Source organism: Rhinatrema bivittatum, chromosome 18 (genome assembly GCF_901001135.1).
Source record: "Rhinatrema bivittatum chromosome 18, aRhiBiv1.1, whole genome shotgun sequence".
NCBI classification, from domain to species: Eukaryota; Metazoa; Chordata; class Amphibia; order Gymnophiona; family Rhinatrematidae; genus Rhinatrema; species Rhinatrema bivittatum.
The window spans coordinates 975930-996025 of record NC_042632.1 but is presented as its reverse complement, the minus strand read 5'-3'; the positions used below and the strand labels follow the sequence as shown (position 1 = coordinate 996025).

The 20096-nt window shown below is 45.9% G+C and overlaps 1 protein-coding gene across 1 annotated transcript in view; it reads left to right on the top strand.

Annotated features, from left to right (window-relative positions):
* LOC115079628 (dedicator of cytokinesis protein 2-like) overlaps positions 1-20096 on the top strand; it is a 991955-nt gene that overhangs the window by 729989 nt on the left and 241870 nt on the right. Inside the window, 1 exon segment of the mRNA XM_029583335.1 lies at positions 11033-11118. Within this exon segment, the coding sequence (XP_029439195.1) occupies positions 11033-11118 (86 nt within the window).

The window sequence follows — 20096 nt, the reverse complement described above, 5'->3', positions numbered from 1 at the left end:
CGGGAGGGTGGGGGAGGGGTTTTTGATTATCGGATCGGGCGCAGCCAATAATCAAAACTCAAATCGGGCTTGGGCGATAAAAATTTTAAGATTTGGATCGGAACCAGAACCGATCAGATTCCGGTTCTGATTCATATCTCTACTCAATACAAGCACCCGCTTTCAACACATGTCTTATTGCATCAGCCCTGTAGTGTTAAATGAATGCTGCATGCAAGCCTTCAAGTGCAAGTGTGGGGCAGAGAATTATTAAAGAACTTCTGAGCAAGGATGTGATTGGCATTTTCTGTTTTTAAAATAAAAAATGTGTGGTGAATCTCAATTCTGCCCCAACATAGCCCCCCCCCCAAAAAACTCCCTTTTTTATACGTATAAAAGTATGTGCAGAATCAGATTATGGTGTAAATAGATTTGAAAATTACCCCCCTGTGAAGAAAGGCTAAAGAGGTTAGGGCTCTTCAGCTTGGAGAAGAGATGGCTGAAGGGAGATATGATAGAGGTCTATAAAATGAGTGGAATGGAACTGGTAAATGCGAATTGGTAGTTACTTTTTCAAAGAGTACAAAGACTAAAGGACAAACAATGAAGTTACTAGGTGATACATTTAAGACAAACAGGAGAAAATATTTTTCCTCAGCATTTGGGCAGGTCAGTCCCATCAAGTGGGTTATGTACGGAGCAAAAGCTGACGTCAAGGCTATATAGTCCCACCCTGACATCAGCCCACCAGTATTCTCCATCTCCAGCAGATGGGTGGATGGTGGACATGCATTTCCCTTCGGGGGATTGCCTGTGAGTAAAAAAAAAAAAAAAGGAAGAAAAGAATTTGGAAAGGCGATAGCAGAAGGACGAAATGTCTATGTAGCACCACTTGCCTCTTGAGGTGATATCGTGCGGTCCCTCCCTCAGTAGAGTATCTTCAGTCCAGTAGCCTTGACTGGTATGGTCCTAAATTCAAATTAGTAGGATGATAGAGGCTTGGCAGTGAAGGCTTTAGTCCTCTACCCCCTAAACTGAGACTCATTCCTGCTCTCAGCCAGGGAGGGCTGAGTTCAGGTAAAAGTTTACTTTTTAAAAAGAAAAAAAACAGCAAACCTGAGAAGGGTTCATTTCCGCAGCGTTCGGCTGTCCCATTCACGTCTCTGGGGAGTTCTGTGAAGTGAGGAGATAGTGCAGGCACAGCGAGTTGAGCAGCTGTTTGGCTGGGCCCAGCTCCCAGACTTCCCAAATTGGATGCACATCTTGTGCATCCAATTTGGGTGTCCAGTTGGACTAGCAGCCTAGGCGCTTGTGCTTGGACACACATTTTTTGTGCGTCCATTTTGAGTGCAGCTTATATGCGCAGGTAATCTAGGCACGAGCCTTTATCGGTCTACATTTTTACAGCATGGTGCCCATTAGGGATGTGAATCGTATTTCGGACGATTGAAAATATCGTACGATATTTTCAAAATCGTCAGAAATCGGGGGCTCCCCGAAACCGATAGGAAAACCCCACAATATTGTTCGTGGGGTTCTCTTATCGTTTTGGGGGAGGGCAGGAAAAACGGCACACAAAAATAATCCCTAAACCCACCCCAACCCTTTGAAACTAATCCCTTAGCTTCCCCCACCCTCCCAACCCCCCCAAAAACTTTTCACAGGTACCTGGTGGTCCAGTGGGGGTCCCAGGAGTGATCTCCCGCTCTCGAGCCATCGGCTGCCACTAATCAAAATGGCGCCGATGGCCCTTTGCCCTTACCATGTGACAGGGTATCCGTGCCATTGGCCGGCCCCTGTCACATGGAGGGAGCACTGGATGGCCGGCGTCATCTTTAAAAATGGCACGGGCCATCCAGTGCTCCTACCATGTGACAGAGGCTGGCCAATGGCACGGATACCCTGTCACATGGTAAGGGCAAAGGGAGACTGCACAGCGAGCATGCTCAGAATGCCACTATCCACACATCCATGTGGGGTTCCTCTTCAGTCTCGTTTTTTCCGCAGAGCTTTCATCTCGTGGTTGTGGAGCTCTGCACTTTTCATCGTTTTTTCATTGTTTCCCATTCAATTACCAACTTCCTGCACCAGGGTCCTTCTTCCTCCCAGTCGATGCCTTGGTAGGGCGGCAAGTTTTTCTTCCTTCCTCACAGTTGATTCCCAGCAGTGTTGCTCGTCGGTGGCTGCCATTGATTGACTGCTCACCAGCTCTTTTTTATGGCATTGTCCGGGGGGTCACACAACGTCCGAGGGTGTCGTCTTTGTGATCAAATGACCCACAAAGGCCGTCGGGCCTGTCTGGACAAGATGGAGAAACTTTTCGGGTTCAGAAAATCCAATCCATCGACTCTGGTATCTGGAGCGTCGACGCCGAAGGGCTGTGGGGAACCCATGGACACAGGATCTTCACTGTCCACTCCCCCACCAGGACCCTCCCAGGAGAGAGGTCCTGGTGATAGGCTATCATTGGTGCCAACCCACTCCAGGATGCCAGAATCATCACCATCTTCCTTGGTTCCGGGGAAAGACCGGACGGAGCCCCAAGGGAAGTTTTGGCAACATCATCACCGGTCGCCGCTGTCACACAGTGCTAGGCTCAGGTCGTCACTGGCTGCTGCCTTGATGCCCCCGAAATGACCCCTGGAGAGGAGGCATCGACTTCTATTGAACTCGGGAGTCCTAGAAAGTCCCTCACTGATACTGGTGCTGGGCACCGATCTCCCTTGGGGCTCTGAGAGAGATCCAGTGATGCCTTCTCTTCCTCGTCTTCCATCCAATCTCTCTTCATCAGATTTTCAGGAGGCACTGGACTGCAAAGTGCAACTGGCGGTGATCCGAGCCCTGCAGGGTATCGAACTGCTGGCTCCATCGGTGCTTCTAACGGTGTCAGAACAAGCACCTGCGATGTTGGCACCATGGCTGAGTGCCTCAATGTCCTCTTTAGTGTCTTACTGATGCAGGAGCTGCTGGTGCCCAGGGGTCCATTGATACCCCAGCGGCCATTGGTGCCTCCTCCATCTGAGGTGATTCTCATCGTGGGTTTCTCTGAGGAGGATGAGCTGTTGTGGCCTGCATTGCCATTGGAGTCCTTGGTATCACATCCAGTGTTTCCTGGTCTGGTTCCCAGTCATTCAGGTGCCTCAGTTGCCCCAGTGCCCTCGGTGCCCAGCCGAGAATGGTCTGGGCAAGGGCCTACCGCAGGGGTCCCCAGGGGACTTTAGTGAGGCGGATGTCCCGTCGAGAGATGATTCCTCCGAGTCTTTCTCTGATGGCTCAGATGATCTCCCCTCAGACCCATCCCCTCCGGAGGAGAGACTCCAGTCTCCGCCAGAAGTCCTGACTGTTGCATGCTTTGAGCTATGGTAGAAGCCATTCCCTTCCAACTCCTGACGGGGGAAGATGCCCGACATAAGATACTGGAGGTTCTCCAGTTTGACGACATCCCAAAGGGAGGTGGTGGCTGTTCCTGTCCATGATATATTTAAAGAGCACTCCTTCAGATCTGGAAGCATCCCATATCTGTTTCTCCAGTAAATCAGAAAACAGACGTGATCTACTTGGTACAGCAGGCCTTGGATTTGGGAGGCATCAGCTCCCATACCAATCAGTCATGGTAGAGTCAGCCCTTAAGAATGCCAAGTGTTCCCGCACCCATGTTTCTGCATCTCCAGGTTGGGAGTACAGGGCATTGGATGCCTTGGGTAGGAAAATGTATTGCTTCCTACCAGCTGTACATGACCCAGTGTACTCGGAACCTTTGGAACCAGGTCCAGGAGTTGTCCGAGCATCTCTCTCAACAGAAGCAGGACGCCTTTTTAGCGGTCACCCAGCAGGAACTGGAGAGTGGCAAACAGAGATGCGGTCCACCTACAATGTGTTTGAGATGGCTGTTAGGGTGGTGGCAGCGGGCATTGGCGCCCGAAGATTGGCGTGGCTTCGAGCTTCTGATCTCCGACTGGAAGTCCAGGAAAAGCTTGTGGACCTCTCCTGCATGGGTGAAAACCTGTTTGGGGATAAGGTGAGGGATGCTGTGGCTCAGTTGAAAGATCACCATGAGACCCTTCAGCATCTCTCAGCATCTCTCAGCTAGGATTTACCCAAGGGAAGTCTTGCCTAACAAATCTGCTTCTTTTTTTGAAGGGGTTAATAAACATGTGGATAAAGGTGAACCGGTAGATGTAGTGTATTTGGATTTTCAGAAGGCGTTTGACAAAGTCCCTCATGAGAGGCTTCTAAAAAAAATAAAAAGTCATAGGATAGGAGGCGATGTCCTTTCGTGGATTACAAACTAGTTAAAAGACAGGAAACAGAGAGTAGGATTAAATGGTCAATTTTCTCAGTGGAAAAGGGCAAACAGTGGAGTGCCTCAGGGATCTGTACTTGGACCGGTGCTTTTCAATATATATATAAATGATCTGGAAAGAATTACGACGAGTGAGGTTATCAAATTTGCGGATGATATAAAATTATTTAGAGTAGTTAAACCACAAGCGGATTGTGATACATTACAGGAGGATCTTACAAGACTGGAAGATTGGGCATCCAAATGGCAGATGAAATTTAATATGGACAAGTACAAGGTGTTGCATATAGGGAAAAATAACCCTTGCTGTAGTTACACGATGTTAGGTTCCATATTAGGAGCTACCACCCAGGAAAAAGATCTAGGCATCATAGTGGATAATACTTTAAAATCGTTGGCTCAGTGTGCTGCAGCAGTCAAAAAAGCAAACAGAATGTTAGGAATTATTAGGAAGGGAATGGTTAATAAAACGGAAAATATCATAATGCCTCTGTATCGCTCCATGGTGAGACCGCACCTTGAATACTGTGTACAATTCTGGTCGCCGCATCTCAAAAAAGATATAGTTGCGATGGAGAAGCTACAGAGAAGGGCAACCAAAATGATAAAGGGGATGCAACAGCTCCCCTATGAGGAAAGGCTGAAGAGGTTAGGGTTGTTCAGCTTGGAGAAGAGATGACTGAGGGGGGATATGATAGAGGTCTTTAAAATCCTGAGAGGTCTTGAACGAGTAGATGTGAATCGGTTATTTACACTTTCGAATAATAGAAGGACTAGGGGGCATTCCATGAAGTTAGCAAGTAGCACATTTAAGACTAATCATAGAAAATTCTTTTTCACAAGCTCTGGAATTTGTTGCTAGAGGATGTGGTTAGTGCAGTTAGTGTAGCTGGGTTCAAAAAAGGTTTGGATAAGTTCTTGGAGGAGAAGTCCATTAACTGCTATTAATCAAGTTTACTTAGGGAAGAGCCACTGCTATTTATTTATTTACTTACTTACTTACCTATTTATTTATTTATTTATGTCTTTTAAATACCGAACTTTAGCTAGAGGCCTTCACTCCGGTTTACAGGTAAAACAACTTGTTACAATTTGTGAAAACTGATAGAAACAACATTATATAAATTATAGAGCGATACAATATAGATATAACAACGTTGATAGAGCAACATAATATGGATTATGCTTTATGAAACAAGTTATGGATCAGCTAATATAATAATAAATTATAGGTTATGGAACATTAAGGGGCGGCTGGGAACACAGTGTGATTGCATCAGTAGCATGGGATCTTCTTAGTGTTTGGGTAATTGCCAGGTTCTTGTGGCCTGGTTTGGCCTCTGTTGGAAACAGGATGCTGGGCTTGATGGACCCTTGGTCTGACCCAGCATGGCAATTTCTTATGTTCTTATTACGTCAGACCCGCCATCTTCCACCAGAAGATCTTCACATCAGGGTCCCAGAAGGTCCTTCTATCACCACAAGAAATGCTACCCTCCTGCCTCGCATGCTCGAACTCCACGAGTGAGCTTTCGGGGCCGCTCTAGGCAACAGCGGACCCCAGACTTCAGCTGGTGCCCCAGCAGAGCCCCACCACAGGGTTTTGACTGGATGAGGGAGAACATATGCCAATATGCCACACCTCAATGCCGGACCCTCCAGTCAGAGATCAACTGTGATCCTTTGTGGATCACTGGTCCCACAGACTCTCTTCCACGCCCATCTTGGGTTCAGTCCTCCCATCAGGAGGTTCTCTTAACAGAGCTCTCTGCCCTTGAAATGAGCAGTCTAGCTCATACCACTGTGGTAGCAAGGGTAGGGATTCTTCTCCCGCTATTTCCTGATTCTAAAGAGAACAGGGGGGGCTCCACCCCATTTTGGATCTGAGAGCCTTGAAAAAATGTTTCCAAAAAGAAAAGTTCAAGATGCTCTCACTGGGCACCCTGATTCCCCTCCTGCAAAGAGGGGACTGACTTTGCTCCCTTGATCTCAAAGACGCATACACCAATATGAGAATTTCCCCGATAACAGGAAGTATCTGTGGTTCCTTGTGGGCGAGAAGCACTTCCAGTACAGGGTGTTTCTGTTCAGCCTTGCTTTGGCCCCATGGTTCTTCACCAAGTGTCTGGCAGTGGTAGGTGCACACCTCCAACATCTGGGAGTACACGTGTTCCCTTACTTGGATGATTGGCTGGTCAGGAGCGCCACCCAAGAAGGGGACACTTCGCTCCCTGAACTTGACCATTCAGGGGCTGAAGTCCCTCGGGTTTGTCATCAACTACCCAAAGTCCCATCTCACCCCGTCACCTCAATTGAGCTTTATTGGTGCCACACTGGACACAGCTCAGGCCCGGGCCTATCTACCTCACAATCGGGCATTTGCTCTGGCATCTATAGCAAGTCTGATCCACCAAAGCCAGCAGGTCTCGGCCCACCTATTGCTTCGCCTTTTGGGCCATATGGCCACATTGGTCCATGTTATGGCTTTGGCCCGCTTGCATATGTGCAGGGCTCAGTGGATCCTGCGATCTCAGTGCCAGCAAGCCTCCCAGGATCTTGTGCGTATCCGCATCATGCTACCTCTCCGGACTTCCTTGTCCTGGTGGGAAAGTCTACCCAATCTGGAGCAGGGGGTTCCTTTTCAGTCTCCCCCTACCCAGATTGTGCTTACCATGAATGCATGCACCCTGGGCTGGGGCACACATGTGGGCAGCCTCCACATTCAAGGTCTGTGGTCTGCTCAGGAAGCACAGTGTCAAATCAACTTCCTGGAGCTGTGGGCGATCCGCTGCACTCTTTGGGCGTTCTGGGATCGCTTATTCAGCAAGTCAGTCTTGATTCAGATTGACAGTCATGTAGCCATGTGGTATATCAACAAGCAAAGAGGCATGGGGTTGTTCTTATTATTATTTTATTATTATTTTATTATTTTCTATACCGGCTTTCATGACCAGAGGTCGCATCAAGTCGGTTTACATTTAACAAGTCGTGCATTGAACAGAGAACTCAAGCTACTAAACTGGTGCAGAAATAGTAGTTACAATGAACAAGGAAGTTTACAACTGGGAGAGGAGGAAGAAGAAAGAAAAGGGGCATGCATATTTACACAATAAAACGCATTTACAGAGAATATTTACACAGTATGCAATATTGAATCCTGTGTCGGGAAGCTGTTCAGTTATGATCATGGGCGCATTCCCAGGGCATTCTTCTCCGAGCCATGTACCTGGCTAGGTCAGAGAATGTGGTTGCGGACCAGCTGAGTCGAGCATTCCGTCCCTACGAGTGGTCCCTGGACCAAGCTGTGGCGAATCACATCTTCCATCTCTGGGGTATCCCGGATGTGGACCTCTTTGCCTCCCCCTGCAACAGCAAAGTGAAGCATTTCTGCTCCTTGTACGGGGGGAATGGCAAACCAACTTCAGATATCTTTGCCCGCCATTGGGGCAAACGCCTTCTGTATACGTATTCTCCGCTCCCCCTGGTAATGAAGACTCTCCTGAAGCTCCGGCAAGACAAGATTACCATGATTCTCATTGCCTGTCATTGGCCAAAGCAAGTCTGGTTCTCGCTCCTGCGGGATCTCTCTGTCAGAGAGTTGATTTGTCTGGGGACTTCCCCAGACCTGATCAGGCAGGATCAGGGCAGGCTGTGCCATCCAAACCTCAGGGCACTGTCACTAATGGCATGGATGTTGAAAGGCTAGTTCTGCAGTGTTACACCTGTCGGTCGCAGACAGCTGAGACCACTTCTGCTCACCTCTCTCTTCCCTTCTGTGACTCTATTGGGGAAAATGGCGGCCTCCGCCAGCTACCGCCAACCCACCTGGTGTTCCCAGGACAGCATGGGTGCTGCCGACTGCCATCTTGACTCCAGGATCACATAGGCGCACACCCGCACAGGTCAGGAACCTCAGGGGCATCCCCCACTGATGACGTCTCTACTCCCAGATACTTAAGCCGACCAAACCTGACTACTGACGACTTGGCAATGAGTTCCCTCATTGCTGATTCCGCACCTCACGCTGCGAACTTCCATTCCAGCTTCTACTCTGACGAGACATCCTCTGGGTACCCACTCCTTGGGTGCCCTTCCTTGTCTCTGGCTATCCGCTCCTTGGAGGGCCTTCTCCCTTGGGCTATCGCTCCATCCTGCATCCCAGGACTATTGCTGGAACGCACCTTGCTGTGAGTACTCTGACTCTTTGCATTACTTCCTATCTCCGGTGAACCCCGCGCTGTGGGCCACTACCGCATTCACCTGTATAGGACCTCCTATGAGCACCTCATCCTGTGGACCTCTGGGAATCCTCTGGCGTACCCTGCGCTGCGGGCCACTACCATTCCTGATCTATGTGATGAACCCCGCTGGTATACCCTGTGCTGCAGGCAACTACTAAGCCATCTGTACAAGAGGACCTTATCAGTGTACCCCGCTCTGCAGACCATTACCGGATTCCTACTAGGAGATATTCCTTCTGGGTATACCCCATCTCATGAACATTGTGCTTCCCTCTGCACTGCCCGCTTCTCGGGCAGTGTCTCTCTCTCTCTCTCTAATAAAAACTGTATTCCATAGCTGTGTCTGAAACCTGCCGAGACCTCGCCTCCCGGCGGTGAGACTCACAGGACTCCTCCCTGTGGGTGGTGTTGTGTCCTGGGACCTCAACATGGTGTTGGCTTGGCTCAGGCGAGATCCTTTCGATCCACTGCGCTCCTGTGATCTGAAGTACCTGACCTGAAGGTTATCTTCTTGGTTGCGGTCACTTCTGCATGCAGGGTCAGCGAGCGTTGGTGACCTATCTGCCCTATACAAAATTCTTTCATGATAGGGTGATACTGTGTACTCACCCTAAGTTCCTGCCTAAGGTGGTAACTGATCTTCATCTTAACCTATCAATCATTCTGCCCACCTTTTTTCTTAGGCCTCACTTGCACCAGGGCGAGCGGGCTTTGCACAGCTTGGATTGCAAGAGGGCCTTAGCTTTCTACCTTGAACAGACAGCAAGCCACAGGCAGTCTATGCAACTCTTCCTCCCATTCAACAGAAATAGATTAGGAGTTGTGGTTACCAAGCAAATGTTGTCAAACTGGCTGACGGATTGTATTTACGTCTGTTATGCATAGGCAGACCTTCAGCTTGGAGGCCATGTCAAGGCTCACTCGGTCAGAGCCATGGCAGATTCAGGGCCCACTTGCGAGTGGTTCCTGTAGCTGAGAACTGCAAGGCTGCAATGTGGAGTTCTTTCCACACTTTTTCTGCCCATTACTGCTTGGACAGGGATAGAAACATAGAAATGACGGCAGAAGAAGACCAAAGGGCCCATCCAGTCTGCCCAGCAAGCTATGCACTTTTTTTTTCCCTCTTACTTGTTACGCTTGGCTCTTAGTACCTTTTAGTTTTATTTCCTTTCCACCCCACCATTAATGTAGTGTTGGAACTGCATCTAATTGAATATGTAGCTTAGTTAGGGGTAGTAACCGCCTCAATAAGCAAGCTACACCCATGCTTTTGTTTACTCAACTATGTAATTTAGTCCTTGTTGGTTGTTGTCTATATATATAGATACTCTTTTCTACATTGCCCCTGCCGTTTAAGCAGAGAGCTATGCTGGCTATGCGTTGAAAGTGAAGTAACAGACTTTCTCCCCTGCCGTTGAAGCAGAGAGCTATGCTGGCTATGCGTTGAAAGTGAAGTAACAGACTTTCTCCCCTGCCGTTGAAGCAGAGAGCTATGCTGGATATGCATTGAAAGTGAAGTATCAGACTTTCTTCCCTGCCGTTGAAGCAGAGAGCTATGCTGGATATGCTGGATGGCCGATATAACAACAGCTTTGGCCAGTCTGTCCTTCGTAATCTTTTTCAGGTGTAGAACCCAACTCTTCCTGCCTAGGACCCCTTTTTCAGGTTCAGGCTGACTCCCTCTGCTACTAACAGCACCTGTGTTGTTGTGCCCGTTGGCACCTGTTTAGGAGCTTGTTGGTCTTACCTACTGTTCAGGAACAGCCTGTAGCTATGCATTCATCCATTTGTGAGGACTACCATCCTGCTTGTCCTAGGAGAAAGCAGAGTTCCTTACCTGTAACAGGTATTCTGCTAGGATAGCAGGATGTTAGTCCTCACAGAACCCACCCACCATCCCACAGAGTTGGTATCTTCTGTGTTTGTTATTTTATTTTTTCATAATTCTATCTTACGAGATCGAAGAGGGACCTGCATGGACACGTGAATAGTGGCATTTTAGGCATGCTCAGTGTGCCAGTTAAAGTTTCTAGAAACTTTGACATACGTTTTCCATGCCAGGCTCCATCCAGTGATGTCACCCATGTGTGAGGACTAACATCCTGCTGTCTTAGGAGAACACCTGTTACAGGTAAGCAACTTTGCTTTAACCGTGTTTCATCTCTCATATTTTCCCCCAAAGTGTTTTCTGTGCATTCACCTCCTTTGTCAGTCTGTCTAACCCTGCAACTGCTTATTCAGGATATTTGTCCCCTATAGTCTGCAGATACAGCAGTGTCCTGGCACTAACCCGCCAGCAAGGAACATGGGCAATTAGGTGATAAATATTGCAGGCATGCTTCAGCAATTGCTAGTGTGTAAAAGGAATCTTTTTTGATGTATGGCTTTTCTCTTTACAAAGCTATTCTGCAGTGGGCTTGACTGAAAAGCATTTAGTCTTCCAACTCCTTCCCCTTAGCACGCACTCTGCATATGTATCAGGTATTTAAAACAATTTTTTTCTTCACAGTTTGAAAATGAAATTATTTTGAAATTGGACCATGAGGTGGAAGGAGGCCGAGGCGATGAGCAGTTCATGCAGTTATTTGAGTCCATGTAAGATCTACAAACTGTCTTACAGGTTATCCTTCTCTTTTGCTGGCTTTTGGTTGTACTGTGTGCAACAATAATATTCAAAACTGACAAGGTGGCTGAACAGCTGTGTGATGGGCATTGCTTGATTTCTTAACCTAGCTTCTACTCCTATGACTTTCCAAGGTTTCAGATGCTGTGGAGGTAGCACTCAGTCTCTGATTATTTACTCTTTCGGATAATAGAAGGACTAGGGGGCACTCCATGAAGTTAGCATGTAGCACATTTAAAACTAATCAGAGAAAGTTCTTTTTCACTCAATGCACAATTAAACTCTGGAATTTGTTGCCAGGGGATGTGGTTAGTGCAGTTAGTGTAGCTGGGTTTAAAAAAGGTTTGGATAAGTTCTTGGAGGAGAAGTCCATTACCTGCTATTAATCAAGATGACTTAGAAAAATAGCCACTGCTATTACTAGCATCAGTAGCATGGGATGTAATTGGTGTTTGGGTACTTGCCAGGTACTTGTAGCCTGGATTGGCCACTGTTGGAAACAGGATGCTGGGCTTGATGGATCCTTGGTCTGACCCAGTATGGCATGTTCTTATGTTCAAGATGGGAATGGTGGGGAGGGAAGGAAGGGGGAGGAGGGTGGATGGAAGATCCAGCCATTGCACAATTCTGACACTTACTGGCTGGTTATGAAACTGCTTCTGCCAGGTTCTGAAAAGAACTGTGGTCCATACCTCTCAGCCATAGGATTTTTATTCTGATGCATGGTCTGGACAGAATAGAGCTTCTATAAAAATGATCTCCCACCAGCTGATGCGCTACAATATCTGTGTTCAGGGTATTAAACCCACCAATAATATCTGCTGGAAACAGTGAGTGCTGAGTATTTATTTTAGCTTCTAGCCCCAAATTGGTCACTAAATCACCCTCTGTGGAAACTACTGCCTTCTCTTCTGATTTTAATTTGATTCTTAGGTTTTTGGGATCATGATTCGCAGTGGTAAGGGTTTAAAGAAGCAATTCATATCATGGTTCATGTGATCCACTAAACTTTGTACAGTTGCATAATGCCTCTTTGTACAACAAAGTGGTTCTCCATGTTTTCTCCTCCTGAGGTGACAATGTACTTCTAATTTTTTTTAGTATTATCCTATGGTTTTCATTTCTTCATGACTTGTCTTTGAAAAAACCAAATTGGGAACTTCCCCCAACTCTGATCAGAGAACTAGGGAATATTACTCCACCCCCAACATCCAATCTCCAACCCCCATAGCCTGGATGTTGAGGAGAGCATAATGCAATTTATTTATTTAATTTATATATCGTCAATCTGTAGACAATCTAGACGATTGATTTTGTCTTCTAGAAAAGTATCCGCCAGGAGATCTCATGGATTTAAGTGGAGAAGATTTGTCATTTGGTCTGATGACATGGCCCTAGATCCCTTCTCTTGTCCCTCACAAAAACTGCTTGCAAGTATTCTATATCTTTCAAGGTCTGGCCTTAAAAATAACACCATTGGAGTTCACCTCAGTGCAATTGGTGTTTATTACCAGTATGTAGAAGAAAATTGCTTTTCTGTACAGCCTTTATTTGACAAATTCACGTGAGGCTTGCTTCAATTGAAGCTTGCCATCAGGTCCCCTGCAGTGCCATGAGACATCAATATAATAGTTACACTGCTGATGAAAACTTCCCTTCAAATGTCTAGGCATATGTGAGCTTAATTCCCTGATCTGAAAATTTATTTTTTGATATGGTCACTTCAGCCTTCACAGTCAGTAAGCTCCAGACTCTAATGACTTATTCATGTCATACCATCATAACAGGGCAGTTCATCATACCCATCACAAGTTCCTGTCTATGGTGGTGTTGAGATTTCCACATTAATCACTCAATTGTCCTTCCAACATTTTTCCCTAGACTATTTTTTCCATAAAGGAAAAAGGTTCTTTGTTCCATGGATTGGCAGAGAGGTGTCATCTTCTTCCTAGTATGAACTAAAACCCATATATCAGCCAGCTTTTTATTTCTTTTTACCCCATTAAGCTTTGGTGTATGGTATCAAAGTGCACCATTTCTAATTGGATAGCAGATTGCAACCTCTTCTCTTATGCTCTTATGTTAAGGCCTATAATGTTAGGATCATGTTAGCATTAGTTACCCATCTAAGGTCTACCTCTACTAAGGCAACTTGCAAGGCTGCAAAGTAGAGTTCAATCCATACATTCAATTCCCATAGATATAGCTTCCTAGGAGTATAGTAAGTTTGGACTTCTATTCTTCATGGCCTCTTAGCCTAGTGCCATACCTCCTAGGGCTCCTTCTGTAATGTCAGGTTGTTTTGCTTGTTTTAAAAAAATTACAAAATTAAAAAAAATGTTTTCTAACAAAATATTTCCTGACCTGTAGTCCCTACCTTCCCCCCATTTTTTGTTGAAGACAACTGCTAACTGGGGAATCCCATGTATGTGATTAAGGTGAATTACTTGTCTTCAAAGAAAGTGAAGATGCTTACCTCTCTGAAGACAGCAATTTACTAGTCACACAAACCTCTCTTCCTTTTAAAAGTTCTCTACCGAGTCAAATCTATTATATAGAACTGAGTGGGGCTATAGGAGTAGGGCTGTACAGGAACTAATGTACATGAGCAGTGAAAGGCTATTATGCTTTTCTAGAAAGTTCTGGAAGAGTCTTCTCGTTCAGTGCTGAGCACAGTCACATGACCCAAGTGTGTGACTGGTGAACTGTCTTTAGAGAATATCGGCTTTATATTCCTCCAATGTTGTTATGACCATGTGAGCCCTTTTCTCAGATTGCTACAGATGTATTTATTTATTTATTTATTTATTTGGAACTTTTATATACCGACATTCATGTGCAAAATTACATATCACATCGGTTTACAGTGAAACGATAAAAGCAAACGAATGCATTACATCAAACAAGGGATACGATAACTGGGATCAAGGTTACAAATAAATACTAAGCTCTTCATGAGAGCAAGAAACTAAAAATGCACAGATCTATGATATATCATGACCTATCGCTGGCCATATTCAAGTCCCACCTAAAAACTTTCCTTTCTGAGGTTGTCTCTTAATATTAAACCCTGGCTGTTCCTGATCATAGGATTGCCAATTTTAACCATGTTTATTGTTTACTGTAATAAATACATTTCCTGATAACGCCTGTTTTCTTAGCGTCTAGTCAGATGAATCCAGAACAAGTGGGTTATGCACCTCTACCAGCAAATGGACCTCTACCAGCAAATGCACCTCTACCAGCAAATGGAAATTGCAGTATATATACCCCTGCAGTGACATCAGCCTGCCAGTATTTTCCGTCTCCCGCAGATGGTGGACATGCATCTCCCTACTGGGGTTTGCTTCATTTTTTTTTTTTAATTTTCTCTTTATTGAATTTTCAAAATAATTACAAAGCATTCTATATCTTTGCACAGAAATATAACAGAAAAATAAATTTATACATGATCATAGATCAATTCAGATAATAAAGGAAATATCTCCTTTTTTAGTCCACTAATCTATAACGAGAGGGGGGGCAGACAACAAAAGGAAGCCAATTTTAAACAAAGAAAAAAAAATCAAAGGAAAATGCCAATAACTTGCTCTATTCAATCCCTTTTCTTTATTGCTAAGATATTGGACTAACTATTGGTGATGATACTCTCATCAACTGGTTCTGGGAGTAAATCCACATCTTTAGATGTTCAGGTGTTAAAAATATATAGGTATTGTTGTTAAATTTTACCAAGCATCTGCATGGATACCTAAGTTGGTAAGTAGCACCCAGCACCCTTGTCTCTTGCCTGAGTGCTAAAAACCCCCTCCTTCTCTCTTGCGTGGCTTTCACTAGATCCGGAAAATTCTGCACGAACTGGCCCAAAAATTGAGTGCCCATGTTTTGAAAATAACCCATGTCCTTTTCATATATTAAGGAAATAAGCAAGGTGGCTCTTTCCACAGTTTCCATTCCTGATGATTCTAAATAGTCTGTCAGGTTTTCCAGGTCTATGGGGTTTTGATTTCCAGCACTCCTTGATCGTGTAAAAGGCAAAAAATACACCTTATTGAAGGCTGGAATATCTTCTGATGGAATATGAAGAACTTCAATCAAATATTTATGTAGTGTTACCCTTGGTGACTCTCCCATTACCTTGGGGAAATTTAAAAGTCTTAAATTTAATTGTCTTAAATGATTTTCCAAAAGCTCAGTTCTTTTACTCAAGACATTACAATCTTGAATTGTAGCTGTTTGAACTTTCTGGATATCTTTCAGCTGAGTTTCTATTTGCTATATTTTATCCCCTTGTTCAGACAGTCTTAAATTGTGGTCTTGTGTCACCATCTCTAAGCGTGCAGCAATTTGAGTAACTTGAACCATTGTTCTATGAGTCACTAAATTTTGCTGAGCCATAAGCTCCCAGAGCGTGTCCAAAGTGACCACAGGCGGCTTAGCCGGCATTACATACTCCTGTTGTGTTCCATCACTTGATAAGAGCTTTATAGCATTTTTATTAGAAGAATAATCCAACCTTGGATTTGCAATGCCTCCTTGCACTGATGTTTCTCCTCCCGACGCGTCACCTGCCTCTGCTCCCTCCAAGGATCCCGTTGAGCTCTGTGGTCTCGTGGGATTCGACAGTTTCTGGCGGGAACTTTGAGGAAATTGCCTGCGGTGATCTTAGTGTCGGAGGGCTCAGCATTAGCTCTCCAGGCGAAACGGCTGCTTCCTTGTCGTTTTCGCCAGCGGGGACTGGCTTCTCCTGAATCGGAGTGAATTGAGCACACCCGGTAAGAGTCTTTTGTCCCGGAGGGAGAGAGGGTACAGAGGGAAAGACCCTCATTCTCCCTTTTCTTTTTGGAGGCATAAATTGAGGAAATAATAATCTGCTCACCGACAGAATAAGAAATAGAAACGGGAGCTCCGAGATGTGCTGCTAGCAAGCGGCCATCTTAACTCCGCCCCCGGGTTTGCTTCATTTTAGAGAAAAGGAGAATTAAGGAAAGAAAATTTGCCCTGCTGTCCTGCAGTGATACCAAATGGTCCCTCTTCCAGTTGGGAATTCCTGAGGTGATTTATGTGATCCCTCAGATTAGTGCCTTGGTCCGGTAACTGGCTTTTCAGCCGGTGTGGACTTAGGTGCTTAAGCGGCTGAAAGGCAGCGGGTGCAAGAAGCCGAGCATGGCGGTGACACTCCCTGCAGCTGGACACCATCTCTGTACTCAGCCATGTAAGGCTGAGCTCAAGTATTAATAAAAAAAAAAATGCAGATACGTGAAAGGAGGCTTTTTTTAGCATAGGGCTCCCTCCTTTTCCCAGTCTCCATGCTCGGCACACCATTCTGACATTAGTCCCGCTCCGTGGAAGGTCGAGGGACGTGGGCAGCCAGGCGGGTTGAGCAGTCTTTTTAGGCTAGGCCCCCGCTCCAAGGCTTTTTGCTGTGCGCCGCATGGTAGGCCGCAACGGCTTTTGGTGTGCTTTTCTTAGGCTGCCCTCTACAGGATTGTCAGTTCAGCGTGTGCATCTAGCTGAGCACCCAGGTTGTGCGTCCAGTTTTTGGATGCTTAGTCGAGCCTTGTATTCCGTACATCTAAGTTAAGCGGTGCCTTAAGTGGCTGCACGCTTGCCTGTGCGCTCAAATTTCATTGTGCGCTTAAGCTTACGGCGCTTAAGTTTTGGGATGCCTCAGATTTGGACCCCTAGGCGTTGGGTCACCTGGGTGTGAGATGCCTCACCCAAATTTTTGGATGCCTAGATTGGATGCCTAGTATTTTTGAGCATACAAAAAAACCCAACTAGACGCACACCTCCAGCCGCCGCTTTGGCATGCTGTCGGCCATAATGCTGCTTAAATCTAATCACTTTTCTCTTTGTGCTGCCTGTCATATTCGGGCATTTCAAGCAGGAGTGCCTGCTAACTTGTGCCAGCGCTGTTTGGAAGCTCCTTCTGATTTCGCTAAGCCTGGTTCTTCCCAGCCAGATATAGGCCTGGGTACAGGATGCTCAGGTGGGGCGTCTGATTTTGGAACTCCCCTAACTGGCTCCTCAGCAGGGGATGGTAGTTCAGTATGCACGCCCCAAGTACCTCCTGGATTGGATACTTCTACCTGTTCGTGGGTAGGGTTTTTTCAGGGATTGCAATCCTTTCTTCAGGCGCAATCTTCACTCTCTTCTGCTCCCAGGATGGAGTCATAGGCAGGAACCTTGCTGGAACCTACTGTTAAGTGTCGGAGTACTGCTTGAGTGGCAGCAGGACTTCCCAATAGAAGTTCAGATGGCACAGATGATGACGCTGATCCTGACTCCCTTGAGGGTGTTAAATTTCCCCCAGGATTAGAACTGTATGCTATGGTTCATAAAGATGAACTGCTAGCTCTGATTTCCCAGACCTTGAAAATGATCGGGGTTCCTGGGGCAGACACTGTGACTGAGCCAAAGAAAAATCTAATTTTGGTTTCCTTGCGTAAGGCCTCTTGTTTTTTTCCCTGTGATGGAAGCCAGTCAAGAATTGATTGATCTTGAGTGGGGTGCTCCAGAGGCTAGTTTCAAAGGGGGTCAGATTTTGGAAGGTCTGTACCCTCTGGACTCAGTGGCAAGAGATCATTTATGTTTTCCGAAGGTGGATGCACTTGTGTGCGCAGTCTCCAAGTGGACCACTATTCCCAAGGAGGAGTGACCTTGAAGGATGCTCATTATAGGATCGAGACTATCCTTAAGCAAGCATTTGATGCTGTGGCAATGACTTTGCAGATTACTTCTTGTTGTTCCCTGGTTGCTCGATCTTATTTGCTTCTCTCCCAAGAGGTTGTTGACTCTAGGGTGAAATCCTAGAGTCAATGACCTCCTAGGAGAGAAGTTATGGAGCCAGCTGCTGCTTTTTTGGCAGATGCAGGCTGTGATTTTCCGCTCTTCAGCCAGAGGAGTGACGTCCATAGTAGCGACCAGGCATCAGTTATGGCTGAGAAATTGGTCGGCTGATGCGACCTCCAAGGCTAACCGTACCAAATTTCCCTTTAAAGGCTCACTATTATTTGGGAGCGAGTTGGAAAAATTGGCCAGTAAGTGGGGCGAATCTACGACTCCTCATTTGCAAGAGAATAAGAAGCAGATGCCACACTCTTTTAACATGAGAGGGCGTACTTAGAGGGTCCAGGCATTTTCGACCCTACAGAGGGTCGAACTTTCAGAGGACTCAGCCTTTCAGTAGGTCTCAGTCCTATCATTCCAGACAGCCCAGGAGAGAAGCAGGCTCTGGTGATGGATCTTCCCAAGCTTCCCAATGAAGGTTTGCCGACTCACCTTCGGGAACAAGAGATAGGGGGACATCTCTCTCTCTCTCTCTTTTATCAGAGGTGGGTCAAGTCACATCAGACCAGTGGGTCCTGGAAGTAATATGAGAAGGATATGCGCTGGAGTTCCACAGTGTTCCTCAGGACGAGTTCATGGTGACTCTCTGTTACTCCCCACTGAAGAAGCAGGCAGTAGAAACTACATTGGCAAGGTTCCTCAGTCCATTTATTTCATAGTGCCCTAGAAGGAGGGCTCTTTTCATCCCATCCTGGATCTCAAAGGTGTCAACCCTCATTTTTGCATGGAAACATTATGCTCGGTAATAATAGTCGGGCAGTTAGGGGAATTTCTGACCTCCATGGATCTGTCCAAGCCATACCTTAATATTCCCATCTGACTAGAGCATCAACATTCCAATTCTGGAATGCCATTATCAGCTTTGGGCTCTGCCCTTTGGTTTAGCCACCGCCCTGAAGACCTTTTCCAAGATAATGGTGTTAGTTGTGGCAGCATTGAGAAAAGATGGGATCCAGACAGTGATCTGGTTGAAGACATCAAAAAGATGGGAAAGAAGGGAGAAGTGGTGATTGTTGGAGATTTTAATCTGCCGGATATAGAATGGAGAATCTCTTCTGCAGAATCTAACAGTAGTAGAGAGATAGTGGATGCCCTGCAAGGGGCTCTGTTCAAGCAAATGGTAATGGAACCCATGAGGGAGGGAGCTATACTCGATTTAGTGCTCACTAATGGAGATAATGTCTCTAATGTCCAGTTGGGTGCCCATCTCAGCACCAGGGATCATCAAACGGTATGGTTTCATATCACAAATAGGATACGGAGGAGAAGCACAAAGACCCGAGTTTTGCAGTTCAAAAACACGGACTTTGTTGAAATGGGAAAATACCTGGAAGAAAAACTAGAAGGCTGGGAGAACAAGAGAGATGTGGAACAACAGTGGACCAAACTAAAAGGAGCAATTACCAAGGCAACTAATCTATTTGTTAGAAAAGTAAAGAAAAGCAAGAGAAAAATGAAACCTATCTGGTTTTCAAAGGAGGTGGCTGATATAATAAAAGTTAAAAGAACAGCGTTTAAGAAATATAAAGGATCCCAAAGGGAGGAGCACAAGGAAGAACATCTGGTAGAACTGAAGGAGACAAAGAAAGTAATCAAGACAGCAAAAAGTCAAGCAGAAGAAAGGATTGCCAAAGAGTTAAAGTGAGGTGACAAAACATTTTTCAGGTACATCAGAGAAAGGAGAAAAGTCCAAAGTGATATAGTGAAATTGAAAGGTGAAAAGGATCACTGTGTGGAGAGTGACTAAGAAGTGGCAGAAATATTCGGTTTTCACTAAAGAGGACCCTGGAGAAGGACCGTCGCTAGTTAACAAGAAACTGGAGGGGAGTGGAGTAGATGTAACTCCATTTACAGAAGAGAATTTATGGGAAGAGTTAGGAAAACTGAAAGTGGACAAAGCCATGGGGGTCTGATGAGGTTCATCCCAGGATACCGAGGGAGCTCAAAGATGTGCTAGAATGTCCTCTACATGACCTGTTCAATAGATCCCTAGAAATGGGAGTGGTGTCGAGTGATTGGAGAAGAGTGGTGGTGGTCCCGCTTCACAAGAGTGGGAGCAGAGAGGAGGCTGGAAATTACAGGTCGGTTAGGCTCACCT